Here is a 14,349-nt window from a genome sequence, read left to right on the forward strand (position 1 = left end):
GATTTCAACCGAAAGCTCTGGACATTTACACCTGGATCTCGCAGCTAGCTCGCTGCTATCTGTGTGACAATTGTCTTACGACGATCCTGGAGCAAACATCAATTATTCTGGAGCTAGCCAGCTGGAGAGTTCCATCAGCCACTCCTGGAGCCCCACCGGGTCTTCACAACTGGACTACCGACGTTATCTGCCCGAGGGAATTATCCAACTGGCGCCTCTGTCGCGACGTTACCTGAACGCCCATCTGAGGCCATCTAATCGTTAGCTGTCTTATCGGCTGCTATCTGAATAGATCTATCGGAAAAATGTTCTTGGGTCACTATAACTATATCTATTTTGACAATTGGATTGATCCCCTCTACCACACGGAACCCCACTAATCTAACGACGGAAACGCACGAGGTGGCTAAAAACAGACCTCCATCCTATGCTAGCTTGCTACCGATGGCCCGGCCTAGCTGAATCGCCGTTACCCCAACCAACCTCACTACTCACTGGACCCTTATGATCACTCGACTAAGCATGCCTCTCCTTAAATATGCCTTGTCCATTGCTGTTCTGGTTAGTGTTTATTGGCTTATTTCACTGTAGCGCCTCTAGCACTGCTCATTATACCTTATCCAACTTTCAGTTCCACCACCCACACATGCGATGACATCACCTGGTTTTAATTATGTTTCTAGAGACAATATCTCTCTCATCATCACTCAATACTTAGGTTTCCCTCCACTGTATTCACATCCTACCATACCTTTGTCTGTACATTATACCTTGAAGCTATTTTATCGCCCCCAGAAACCTCCTTTTACTCTCTGTTCCGGACATTCTAGACGACCAATTCTCATAGCTTTTAGCCGAAGCCTTATCCTTCTCCTCCTCTGTTCCTCTGGTGATGTAGAGGTGAATCCAGGCCCTGCAGTGCCTAGCTCCACTCCTATTCCCCAGGCACTCTCTTTTGATGACTTCTGTAACCGTAATAGCCTTGGTTTCATGCATGTCAACATTAGAAGCCTCCTCCCTAAGTTTGTTTTATTCAGTGCTTTAGCACACTCTGGCAACCCGGATGTTTTAGCCGTGTCTGAATCCTGGCTTAGGAAGACCACCAAAAATCCTGAAATCTTCATCCTTAACTACAACATTTTCAGACCTTTTTAAGGTCTTCGAAAGCCAAGTCAACAAACAGATTACCGACCATTTCGAATCCCACCATACCTTCTCCGCTATGCAATCTGGTTTCAGAGCTGGTCATGAGTGCACTTCAGCCACGCTCAAGGTCCTAAACGATTTCTTAACCACCATCAATAAGAAACAATACTGTGCAGCCGTATTCATTGATCTGGCCAAGGCTTTCGACTCTGTCAATCACCACATCCTCATCGGCAGACTAGATAGCCTTGGTTTCTCAAATGATTGCCTCGCCTGGTTCACCAATTACTTCTCTGATAGAGTTCAGTGTGTCAAATCGGCCTGTTGTCCGGGCCTCTGACAGTCTCTATGGGGGTGCCTCAGGGTTAAACTCTTCTCTGTATACATCAATGATGTCGCGCTCTTGCTGCTGGTGAGTCTCTGATCCACCTCTACGCAGACGACACCATTCTGTATACTTCTGGCCCTTCTTTGGAAACTGTGTTAACAACCCTCCAGGCAAGCTTCAATGCCAGACAACTCTCCTACCGTGGCCTCCAATTGCTCTTAAATACAAGTAAAACTAAATGCATGCATTTCAACCGATCGCTGCCTGCACCTGCCCGCCCGTCCAACATCACTACTCTGGACGGTTCTGACTTAGAATATGTGGACAAAGGGGCCTCCCGGGTGGCGCAGTGGTTAAGGGCGCTGTACTGCAGCGCCAGCTGTGCCATCAGAGTCCTGGGTTCGCGCCCAGGCTCTGTCGTAACCGGCCGCGACCGGGAGGTCCGTGGGGCGACGCACAATTGGCCTAGCGTCGCCCGGGTTAGAGAGGGCTTGGTCGGTAGGGGTGTCCTTGTCTCATCGCGCACCAGCGACTCCTGTGGCGGGCTGGGCGCAGTGTACGCTAGCCAAGGTGGCCAGGTGCACGGTGTTTCCTCCGGCGCATTGGTGCGGCTGGCTTCCGGGTTGGATGTGCGCTGTGTTAAAGAAGCAGCGGCTTGGTTGGTTGTGTATCGGAGGACGCATGACTTTCAACCTTCGTCTCTCCCGAGCCCGTACGGGAGTTGTAGCGATGAGACAATTGGATACTACGAAATTGGGGAGAAAAAGGGGTAAAATTCAAAAAAAAAAAAAAAAAAAAAAAAAAAAGAATATGTGGACAACTACAAATACCTAGGTGACTGGTTAGACTGTAAACTCTCCTTCCAGACTCACAATCCGTTTTGTCACCAAAGCCCCTGTACGCTCTCATTGTCTGGCCCTCGCTTCATACTCGTCGCCAAACCCACTGGCTCCAGGTCATCTACAAGACCCTGCTAGGAAATGTCCCTCCTTATCTCAGCTCGCTGGTCACCATAGCAGCACCCACCTGTAGCATGTGCTCCAGCAGGTATATCTCTCTGGTCACCCCCAAAACCAATTCTTCTTTTGGCCGCCTCTCTTTCCAGTTCTCTGCTGCCAATGACTTGAACGAACTACAAAAATCTCTGAAACTGGAAACACTTATCTCCCTCACTAGTTTTAAGCACCAGCTGTCAGAGCAGCTCACAGATTACTGCAAATGTACATAGATGTACCCATCTATAATTTAGCAAAAACAACTACCTCTCCCCCTACTGTATTTATTTATTTTGCACCCCATTATTTATATCTCTACTTTCCAGATTCTTCCACTGCAAATCTACCATTCCAGTGTTTTACTTGCTATATTGTATTTACTTCGCCACCATGGCCTTTTTTTGCCTTTACCTCCCTTATCTCACCTAATTTGCTCACATTGTATATAGACTTATTTTTCTACTGTATTATTGACTGTTTGTTTTACTCCATGTGTAACTCTGTCGTTGTATGTGTCGAACTGCTTTGCTTTATCTTGGCCAGGTCGCAATTGTAAATGAGAACTTGTTCTCAACTTTCCTACCTGGTTAAATAAAGGTGAAATAAAAATAATAATACATATTAAAAATCTAACCTGACAGAGCTTGAGAGGATCTGCAGAGAAGAATGGGAGAAATACAGGTGTGCCAAGTTGATAGCGTCATACCCAAGAAGACTCAAGGCTGTAATCGCTGCCGAAGGTGCTTCAACAAAGTACTAAGTAAAGGGTCTGAATACTTATGTAAATGTGATGTTTCCATTTAACATTTTTTATAAATTAGCAAAAATTACTGAGGGGAAAAAATACAATTGAATCCATTTTAGAATAAGGCTGTAAGTTAAGAGGTCTGAATACTTTCCAAATGCACTGTAGGGTGCATTCCAAATGGCACCCTATTGCACTACTTTTGACCAAAGTACTATGTGCCCTAGTCAAAAGTAGTGCACTAACTAAATAATAGGGTGCCATTTGATACGCAGTCATGTTCAGATTGATCATCCTTCCGGAATCAATATGGTTTAACTTGGACTGAGATGACTGACTGACCTCTGGAGACAAACAGGCGAGGAAGGAACGGCGCTGGAGAACCAAAACAACACAGAATGGTTCGTTTCACACACACACTATCACACAGGAACTATACTTTCACCTGAACACCTTGGAAACACTGTCCAGATCCACTTACACTGCCAAACACATAAACCATGACCCAAACATAGGATAAAGATGTGCGTGTTTGTGTGTGTGTGTATGTGTGTGTGAGTGCGTGTTTGTGTATGCGTCTCACCAGCCAGGTTGTCCATCTCTTTCTCCTGCAGCAGACTGGCAGTGTCATCGTCTCCATCCAACATCAGGTCCGTCTCTGGGCTCTGATTGGCTACTGTCTGGCTGTGGAACCCCTTCTTCGACTTGACCAACTCATCCTCCTTGCTGCCTGGAGGGGGAGTGGGGAGGGGCAGAAAGACAAAACAGTAGGAACAGTCAGTCAGAGAACAGTCAGAACAGAGGGTGGCGAGAGAGGAATAGTCAGAAAAGTCAGACAACAGCCAGACAGAACAGTCATACAGCCAGAGAACAGTCAGACAGAACAGCCAGGAAACATTCAGACAGCTAAACATCTCAACCCTGAACCCTAAAGAGCAAATTCAAATCAGTGTGGAAAGATAAAGAGATTAAAAATGCTTTCAAGTGTCACATCAGTGGAGCCAAAGGGGAATCTGGTTTTGATAGTTTTCTAAAACGCATACCATAACATCCGGCAAGCTACAAAAGTCTGGATTATCCAGTACCCACAATCTCTACATGAAACGTCCAATGATGACTGACTTGGAGTAAAAAGAAGTGTACTGTAGTATTTCATAACTATTGACATCAGAACCCACAGTGAACATATGAACACATTTAATACATTTCCAGCATCTAAACTGGTAGGCTTTTTCAGCGTTTGTTGTCAGACAAGATAAACTATGAAACACTGTTTTCTCTATAGAAAGCGGCAACAGAGTGCTGAGAATATATCTCCTGCTCAGAGTCTTTTGGAACTGTATCTATCGGCTGCTGCTGCTTTCAGAGCTCAGACAGAACCACACTGAACAAACAGATCAATTAAGAGACTGGTAACACCACCACATCTCATCATACGGCATACAGGAACAGTCTAGTGGAACAGGACCATCCCTCTACAGGCTGTGTCTCACCTTAAAGTTCACCAACACCATACAGTACATACAGACTATACAGTACATCCACACCATACAGTACATACAGACTATCCAGTACATACAGACTATACAGTACATCCAGACTACACAGTACATCCACACCATACAGTACATACAGACTATACAGAACATACAGACTATACAGTACATCCACACCATACAGTACATACAGACTATACAGTACATCCACACCATACAGTACATCCACACCATACAGCACATACAGACTATACAGAACATACAGACCATACAGTACGTACAGACTATACAGTACATCCACACCATACAGCACATACAGACTATACAGTACATCCACACCATACAGTACGTACAGACTATACAGTACGTACAGACTAGAGGTCGACCGATTAATCGGAATGGAAGATTAATTATGGCCGATATTTTCATAACAATCGGAAATCGGTATTTAAAAAAACCCATTTTTTTTACACCTTTATTTAACTAGGCAAGTCAGTTAAGAACACATTCTTATTTTCAATGACGGCCTAGGAACGGTGGGTTAACTGCCTTGTTCAGAGTGACAGATTTTTACCTTGTCAGCTCGGGGATTCGTTTTTGCAACCTTCCGGTTACTAGTCCAATGCTCTAACCACCTGCCTTACATTGCACTCCGCGAGGAGCCTGCGTGGCAGGCTGACTACCTGTTACGCGAGGGCAGCAAGAAGCCAAGGTAAGTTGCTAGCTAGCATTAAACTTATCTTATAAAAAACAATCAATCTTAACATAATCACTAGTTAACTACACATGGTTGATGCTATTACTAGTTTATCTAGCGTGTCCTGCATTGCATATAATCGATGCGGTGCCTGTTAATTTCTCATTGAATCACAGCGTACTTCGACAAACGGGTGATGATTTAACAAGCACATTTGCGAAAAAAGCACTGTCGTTGCACCAATGCACCTAACCATAAACATCATTGCCTTTCTTTAAAATCAATACACAAGTATATATTTTTAAACCTGCATATTTAGTTAATATTGCCTGCTAACATTAATTTCTTATAACTAGGGAAATTGTGTTACTTCTCTTGTGTTCCGTGCAAGCAGTCAGGGTATATGCAGCAGTTTGGGCCACCAGTTTGGGCCACATTGCGAACTGTGTGAAGTCCATTTATTCCTAACAAAGGCCGTAATTAATTTGCCAGAATTGTACATAATTATGACATAACATTGAAGGTTGTGCAATGTAACAGCAATATTTAGACTTATGGATGCCACCCGTTAGATCAAATACGTTTTCGTATTTCACTGAAAGAATATATGTTTTTTTAGGGCCTCCCGGGTGGCGCAGGGGTCTAAGGCGCTGCATCGCAGTGCTAGCTGTGCCACCAGAGGTTTGAGCCCAGGCTCTGTCGCAGCCAGCCGCGACCGGGAGGTCCATGAGGCGATGCACAATTGGCCTAGCGTCGTCCGGGTTAGGGAGGGTTTGGCCGGTAGGGATATCCTTGTCTCATCGCGCACCAGCAACTCCTGTGGCGGGCCGGGCGCAGTGCCCACTAACCAAGGTCGCCAGGTGCACGGTGTTTCCTCCGACACATTGGTGAGGCTGGCTTCCGGGTTGGAATGCGCGCTGTGTTAAAGAAGCAGTGCGGCATGGTTGGGTTGTGTTTCGGAGGACGCATGGCTTTCGACCTTCGTCTCTCCCGAGTCCGTACGGGAGTTGTAGCGATGAGACAAGACAGTAACTACTAACAATTGGATATGACGAAATTGGGGTAACATTAAAAAAAAAAAAGAATAGACGTTTTGTTTTCGAAATGATAGTTTCCGGATTTGACCATATTAATGACCAAAGGCTCGTATTTCTGTGTGTTATTATGTTATAACTAAGTCTATGATTTGATATTTGATAGAGCAGTCTGACTGAGCGATGGTAGGCAGCAGCAGGCTCGTAAGCATGCATTCAAACAGCACTTTTGTGCGTTTGCCAGCAGCTCTTCGAAATTCTTCAAGCATCGCGCTGTTTATGACTTCAAGCCTATCAACTCCCGAGATTAGGCTTGTGTAACCGATGTGAAATGGCTAGCTAGTTAGTGGGGTGCACGCTAATAGCGTTTCAAACGTCACTCGCTCTGAGACTTGGAGTGGTTGTTCCCCTTGCTCTGCATGGGTAACGCTGCGTCGAGGGTGGCTGTTGTCGATGTGTTCCTGGTTCGAGCCCAGGTAGGAGCGAGGAGAGGGACGGAAGCTATACTGTTACACTGGCAATACTAAAGTGCCTATAAGAACATCCAATAGTCAAAGGTATATGAAATACAAATTGTATAGAGAAAAATAGTCCAATAATTCCTATAATAACTACAACCTAAAACTTCTTACCTGGGAATATTGAAGACTCATGTTAAAAGGAACCACCTGCTTTCACATGTTCTCATGTTCTGAGCAAGGAACTTAAACGTTAGCTTTTTTACATGGCACATATTGCACTTTTACTTTCTTCTCCAACACTTTGTTTTTGCATTATTGAAACCAAATTGAACATGTTTCATTATTTATTTGAGGCTAAATTGATATTATTGATGTATTATATTAAGTTAAAATAAGTGTTCATTCAGTATTGTTGTAATTCAAATAAAAATAGTCTGATTAATCAGTATCGGTGTAACGGTTGTTTTCTTCCTCTTCTGACGAGGAGTATGAAGGATCGGACCAATGCGCAGCGTGGTAAGTGTTCATGTTATTTATTGGAACAGAAACACTAAACAAAATAACAAAGAGAGTGAAACGAAAACGAAACAGTCCTGTAAGGTGCAGCAACACAAAACAACTACCCACAACCCATAGTGGGAAAACAGGCTGCCTAAGTATGGTTCTCAATCAGAGACAACGATTGCCAGCTGCCTCTGATTGGGAACCATACCAGGCCAAACACATAGAAATAGAAAACATAGAACACAAAACATAGAATGCCCACCCCAACTCACGCCCTGACCAAACTAAAATAGAGTCATAAAAAAGGAACTAAGGTCAGGACGTGACAATCAGCTTTTTTTGGTTCTCCAATAATCGGTATCGGAGTTGAAAAATCATAATCGGTCGACCTCTAGTACAGACTATACAGTACATCCACACCATACAGTACCTACAGACTAGTACATCTAAATGCCTTAAACTGCCTTCATCAAGTTATGTCAGCCGCAGCTCAACCCCTAGCCCAAACCCACCCCAGACCAGCCCAACCCATCCCAAGAACAATACTAGCCCCAGCCCAACCCCTACCCCAACCCAACCCAACCCAGACCTACCCAACCCAACCCCACCCACCCCAACCCTAGCCCCAACCCCAGCCTAACCCCAGCCCCAACCCAACCCCAGCCAAACCCTAGTTCCAGCTCAACCCCACCCCAAGCTCAGCCCAACCCCAGCATGCCAGCTAAACCCATCCCCAGCACACGCCTGCTACACATGACCTCACAGAGATGCCTGTGAGGATTTGTCTTCTTTAAGGTCATACAGTATCTGTGAGAAACAGGAACTCTCTGTGTGTGTAAGAAAAGCTGCAGAACACGTCTGGAAAAATGGGAGGTGTATGACACTCGTCTGCCATGTTTTCTCTCAGCGAGGCTCTCAGTATGCCTGGCGCTCCTAGAAGGAACAAGCACCTTGTCTTGAAGAGATCTCCTTCAACTGTTGTCAGCACGATTACTGTGAAAAAAGCAGCTTCCTGCTCTGTCTCGTGTCTGGAGAGCTTTCATCAGACGCATGGAAGAAGTTGGAGTGTTTCGGAAGTGAATTCTGTGTAGCGTTAAAGAAAGGCCAGAGCTATCTAGCAGCCAGCAAGCAGTCAGCCAGCCAGCCAGCAGCCAGCCACTTGTCTAGCATCAAAGAGAAGAGAGTGAAACTTAAAACTGTAATTCAGTAAAGCGTCATTATCCTTCATAGGGTCAACGAGGGGAAGCTGAGCAGAGAAGCTGACTCTCTGATTGGCACGATGGAGCAGAGGACCCGATTGGGAACTAGACTAAATAAACCATGCTGATTTCTACAGGCATGCCACCAACATCAATAAGAGAGAATGAGAGCGAGCAACAGAGAGAGCAAGAGAAAGAGAGAGAGAAAAGGAGAGGAAAAAAAAGAGTGAGAGGAGGGGACCGAGCAAACTGCTTTGTCCACAATGCAATTTAGTTATCAAGGGGTAAAATATAGGGTTATAAATACTCAGAAAAAAAGAAGCAGGACAGGGAGAGAAAATGTGCTGACATGAAAAGCCATCTTGTCATGAGTGATAGCCACTCCACTCAGAGATGTTCCCTAATCAAAGCGGGCGGTGAGATAGACGGCCGTTTGTCAACATTAAGATCTGACAGCGCTGAGGTGTCAAGGCTGCCTCGTTAGAAAGCTTTTAAATCCTCCACCTTTCCCTTCACAACACACGGAGGAGGAGGAAAAAGATTGGGATATTGTGTTTTTATATAGGAAGAATGGCAAATATAAGGTGATCAGGTTTATGATTCAGAATCAACAAGAAAAGAAAAGAAAAGCATTGAAGATAGAGAGAGGGAGAGGGAGAGAGAGACCGGGAGTGGAAGAGAGATGGAGAGAGAGAAAAAGGGGGAGAGAGCGAGAGGAGGAGGAAGAGAGAGCAAAGCTAATGTCACCCATTCTCTATCGCCATGTCAACAGGACAGACTGACACATTTTCAATGTTTCCACTACGAGGACATTTCCCTCCCAGTCCGAGGGTGATGATAGCAAGTGGATGTGGGCTTTCAGCTTTGGTCAAATAAAGTTTACAATCTCAGAGAAGGGAACTATTTTAGTGTTCAGTAGTTTTACTGTTCAATGTGGAATAGATAATAGTTGATAGGCTTCTAAAAAAGAAGCAAAGGCTCAAACTGTGATATAACGGTCCATGTTTTATATATTGGGAGAACCCTGAAGTATTCTATGGCATGAGCCTTTCATTTTTATAGCCTCAGTCAGAGTCAAGGAGCATGTGTTTTTCTTGGTCTCCTACGTCTCATAAGCCCCAACCTCTCGCTCCTTAAGAAGAAACTCTATCACATGTTGTTTCACTTAACAGCCTACTCTGCTACAGTACATTTCCCAACAGAGGAATAAGTCTAATGGCAAATATACTTTAGAATAATTCAATATATACAACCATAAATAAAAGATGAAACATTAGAATTACAGTGTAGCTTTTTTTGAATAACAAATATTGTACATAAATTACACAAACTGGATCAAACAAAATGGGCAATACTGCTATGCAGGACATGTATATTTACTGCAAAAGAAACAGTCTGAACATCCATCATTTATGTTTTGGAAAGTCATTAAAAAAGCTCGTTGTTCGTCCACCACACTAGCGACCTGACCAGAACCGTTTTGGAGAGAACGTTTCCTCCCATGCCTCCACGCTACCAACACAGATCCCGCCCAGAACAGCGAAATCGGAGACAGATGCAAAGTTTTAGCGTTTGTTTTGGACAGTAACAGCAATGCAGAATGGGCTTTTTCCTCCTCCTTTCTTGCCTCTTGCCTCTTCCCTCTCTCCAGACACTGTTCCCAGATGGGGGTGTCCCTCTACCCCTAACAAACCCAGCCTTAATTAACCCATGCCTACTTGTCTCTGTAAAGTCTCTATGCTTTATGACATGATAATCCTACAGAGTGATAACAGGGCAAAACACCACTCTGTCTCCTTGCACTGCTTCATGAACTGTGTTTAATATAGTAGCATTTCCTATTCACATAGCAGTGTTTCCTTAACTGTAGTCCCCTCTTCTCTTCTCTTCCATTTTCCAGCCTACATCATTCCCAGATCTCTCTCTGCCCTCCTATGCAGCCTCTCTCCCTCCCCCCGCCTCTCTCTCCACGGGATTCACATTCCACACGATACAAGCAGTCCAGCATCACTGAACCCTGGGATAGTCTGAACGCTGGGAGACGCTGCTCAGTCTAAAACAGGAAAGAAACAAAGAGTAGAAACAGAGAGTAGAGAGAGAGTAGAAACAGAGTAGAGAGAGTAGAAACAGAGTAGAAACAGAGAGCAGAAACAGAGAGTAGAGAGAGAGAGTAGAAACAAAGAGTAGAGAGAGAGAGAGTAGAAACAGAGAATACAGAGAGAGTAGAAACAGATAGTAGAGAGTAGAAAAAGAGAGTAGAGTTAGAGTAGAAACAGAGAGTAGAGAGAGAGTAGAAACAGAGAGTAGAGAGAGAGTAGAAACACAGAGTAGAGAGAGAGTAGAGAGAGAGTAGAGTTAGAGTAAAGACAAAGTCGAGAGAGAGAGTAGAGAGAGTAGAAACAGAGAGTAGAGACAGAGAGTAGAGAGAGAGTGAGACAGAGAGTAGAGCGAGAGTAGAGAGAGAGTAGAAACAGAGTAGAGACAGAGAGTAGAAACAGAGAGTAGAGAGTAGAAACAGAGAGTAGAAACAGATAGTAGAGAGACAGAGTAGAGGGAGAGAGTAGAGAGAGAGAGTAGAAACAGAGAGTAGAAACAGAGTCGAGAGAAAGTAGAAACAGAGTAGAGAGAGTAGAAACAGAGAGTAGAGACAGAGAGTAGAAAGAGAAGAGACAGAGAGTAGAGACAGAAAGTGGAGAGAGAGTAGAGACAGAGCTTAGAGGGAGATAGTAGAAACAGAGTAGAGACAGAGAGTAGAGACAGAGAGTAGAGACAGAGAGTAGAGAGAAAGCGTAGAGAGAGAGTAGAAACAGAGAGGAGAGAGAGAGAGTAGAAACAGAGAGTAGAGAGAGAGTAGAGAGAGAGTAGAAACAGAGAGTAGAGACAGAGAGTAGAGAGAGAGAGTAGAAACAGAGAGTAGAGACAGAGAGTAAAGACAGAGAGTAGAGAGAGAGTAGAGACAGAGAGTAGAGAGAGAATAGAGAGAATAGAGAGAGAGAGAGTAGAGACAGAGATTAGAGAGAGAGTAGAAAGAGAGTAGAGACAGAGTAGACAGAGAGTAGAGTGAGAGAGTCGAAAGAGAGTAGAGACAGAGTAGGGAGAGAGTAGAAACAGAAAGTAAAGAGAGAGAAGAGACAAAGTCTCATTACTACACCCTCTATACCTGGAGATCAGCCCTGGCCTAGATACTCTGTAAGTACAGTAGATTCTCTGTAGCTAGATGCTCTGTGGCTAGATGCCCTCTAGCTAGATGCCCTTAAGCTTGATGCCCTGTAGCGAGAGGCTCTGTAGCTCGATCCCATGTAGCTAGATGCCCTGTAGATAGATGCTCTGCAGCTAGATGCTCTATAGCTATAGCTAAATGCCCTGTAGCTAGATGCTCTGTAGCTAAATGCTCTGCAGCTAGATGCTCTGTAGCTATAGCTAGATGCACTGTAGCTAGATGCCCTGTAGCTAGATGCTCTGTAGTTGGATGCTCTGTAGCTAAATGTTCTGTAGATAAATGTTCTGTTGCTAGATGCTCTGTAGCTAGATACCCTGTAGCTAGATGCCTTGTAGCTAGATGCTCTGTAGCTATAGCTAGATGCCCTGTAGCTAGATGCTCTGTGGCTATAGCTAGATGCCCTGTAGCTAGATGCTCTGTAGCTAAATGTTCGGTTGCTAGATGCTCTATAGCTAAATGCCCTGTAGCTAGATGCCTTGTAGCTAAATGCTCTGTAGCTAGATGCCCTGTAGCTAGATGCTCTGGAGCTAGTTAATCTGTAGCTGAATGTTCTGTTGCTAGATGCTCTGTAGCTAGATATCCTGTAGCTAAATGCTCTGTAGCTAGATGCCCTGTAGCTAGATGCTCTGGAGCTAGATAATCTATAACTAAATGTTCTGTTGCTAGATGCTCTGAAGCTAGATACCCTGTAGCTAGATGCCTTGTAGCTAGATGCTCTGTAGCTAGATGCTCTGTAGCTAGATGCCTTGTAGCTAGATGCTCTGTAGCTAGATGCTCTGTAGCTAGATGCTCTGCAGCTAGAAGCTCTGGAGCTAGAAGCTCTGTAGTTATACCTTTACTCATCATTACTGTATTATTGAGGTTCCAGGCATGCTCCACAGAGCTATACATTAGAGAGCTAATTGAAAGTCAGTCAGACAACATGCAGCTCTCATCTCCTTCAGAGTGAATCTTCATTAGTCATAATAATGAACCAGGGAATGGCAGGCTAGAGAGGATATAGTATAATTTACAGAATGGTAGCAAGTGATGATGTGTGTTCTACTGCTATGTAGTAGAGTGTGTGTTTGTCTGCGTGTGCGTGAATTTGTGCGTGCATGTGTGTGCAAATTCTGCTGTAACGAGCTATAAAGATCAGTGTGTGAGTAGCAGAGGGTCAGAGAGAGCCTGATTGTCCACTACTTTTGACCAGAGCCTATGGGGGAATAAGGTGCCATTTGGGACGCACACTGCCTGTTCATCTGAGCAAGGCAGCAAGGACACCTGGAGGTAGAACAGCCTGTTAAACACTGGATCAATATGAACCTGACTTCCATTTCATGGTTCCCCAGTTCCAATCAGCTAACTATATCCTCTGCTGCTGCTACAGAACACAGAGGGTATAGTCATACTGACAGACAGAGGGCAGAGACACAACGCTAACCCTCCTTAGTCCTCCTCACCCTGTCAATGTTGAAGTTTCAATCCACACATTCAAGAAGCAACTGAAGAGTAAACTCTCTCTCTCTCAACAGGCCTTCCCACTAAAATCTACATCTGTAATAACCACTACATAGCTAACAACCCACTGGCATTATGTTTTGTTAACTTCTATATCTGTAATAAACAGACTATGTTCTATATATGTGTACTACGGTTGGTGGGAGTGGCTGTCAAACCACAGGAAACAGAGTTTGGAGACGGAGACTACTAACGATCTGATGCTCTAGATTATCCACTAAAGATACATCTCATCTTTAATATGGGCTGTGTCCCAAATCACACAACATTTCCTATATAGAGCACTACTTTCGACCAAGGCCCATAAAGAGAGTGGGGGAGGGTAGAGATTGTGAGGGGGGAGAGGGGAAAGAGGGGGAGAGCAAGAGAGAGAGAGCAAAAAATACAATCCTTCTCACAGGAGAAACTTCTACATTATTGTAGTCATTAGAAGCACTGAGAGACACCAGGGTGTCAACAAGTCTTCAGACTGGGAGAGACACCACTGACACGCACATACGCCACCTACTAAAGGACAGGGAGAACAACAATTTACAAACAGGAAAAAAAGCATTGACAACATTATTTTCTTCAGGGTCTGCTGCAGAAAGAAAGCATCAGAACTAAGAGAGAGAGAGAGAGATGTTCTGCAGAGGTCGTCAGAGGACAGGAGAACCCCCACACACACACACACACACACACACACACACACACACACACACACACACACACACACACACACACACACAGTACTAGAATTTACTTGTTCAATGAATAGGAATATTTACATATATATAACAGAAAAAAATCTTAGCTGTTATCCTGTTTATCTCACTCTTAACAACTTATTAGTTAGTTGTTACTGTATTTCTGACTGCTATTCTTTCTTTTTGTAACATGAAATCACTATCAGTCAGCATGTGAAACATTTAGGACCTAAACCCATCAACCTTTGGACTAAAGAGTTTAGCACTGGAGTTCAACACAAATCTTAAAGATGTTCACGTCATCATTCTGCAGGAGACATGGTGTAAGGCTGACATTG

At 44.2% G+C, this 14,349-nt stretch overlaps 1 protein-coding gene across 1 annotated transcript in view; it reads right to left on the reverse strand.

Moving 5' to 3' along the window:
- Window positions 1-14,349, reverse strand: part of LOC139385439 (neurobeachin-like) — a 346,644-nt gene that overhangs the window by 133,241 nt on the left and 199,054 nt on the right. The window contains exon 43 of the mRNA XM_071130488.1: window positions 3,798-3,944. Within this exon, the coding sequence (XP_070986589.1) occupies window positions 3,798-3,944 (147 nt within the window). The remainder of the gene's footprint in view (window positions 1-3,797; window positions 3,945-14,349) is intronic.

The sequence above is a fragment of the Oncorhynchus clarkii genome, chromosome 27 (genome assembly GCF_045791955.1).
Source record: "Oncorhynchus clarkii lewisi isolate Uvic-CL-2024 chromosome 27, UVic_Ocla_1.0, whole genome shotgun sequence".
Taxonomy (NCBI): domain Eukaryota; kingdom Metazoa; phylum Chordata; class Actinopteri; order Salmoniformes; family Salmonidae; genus Oncorhynchus; species Oncorhynchus clarkii.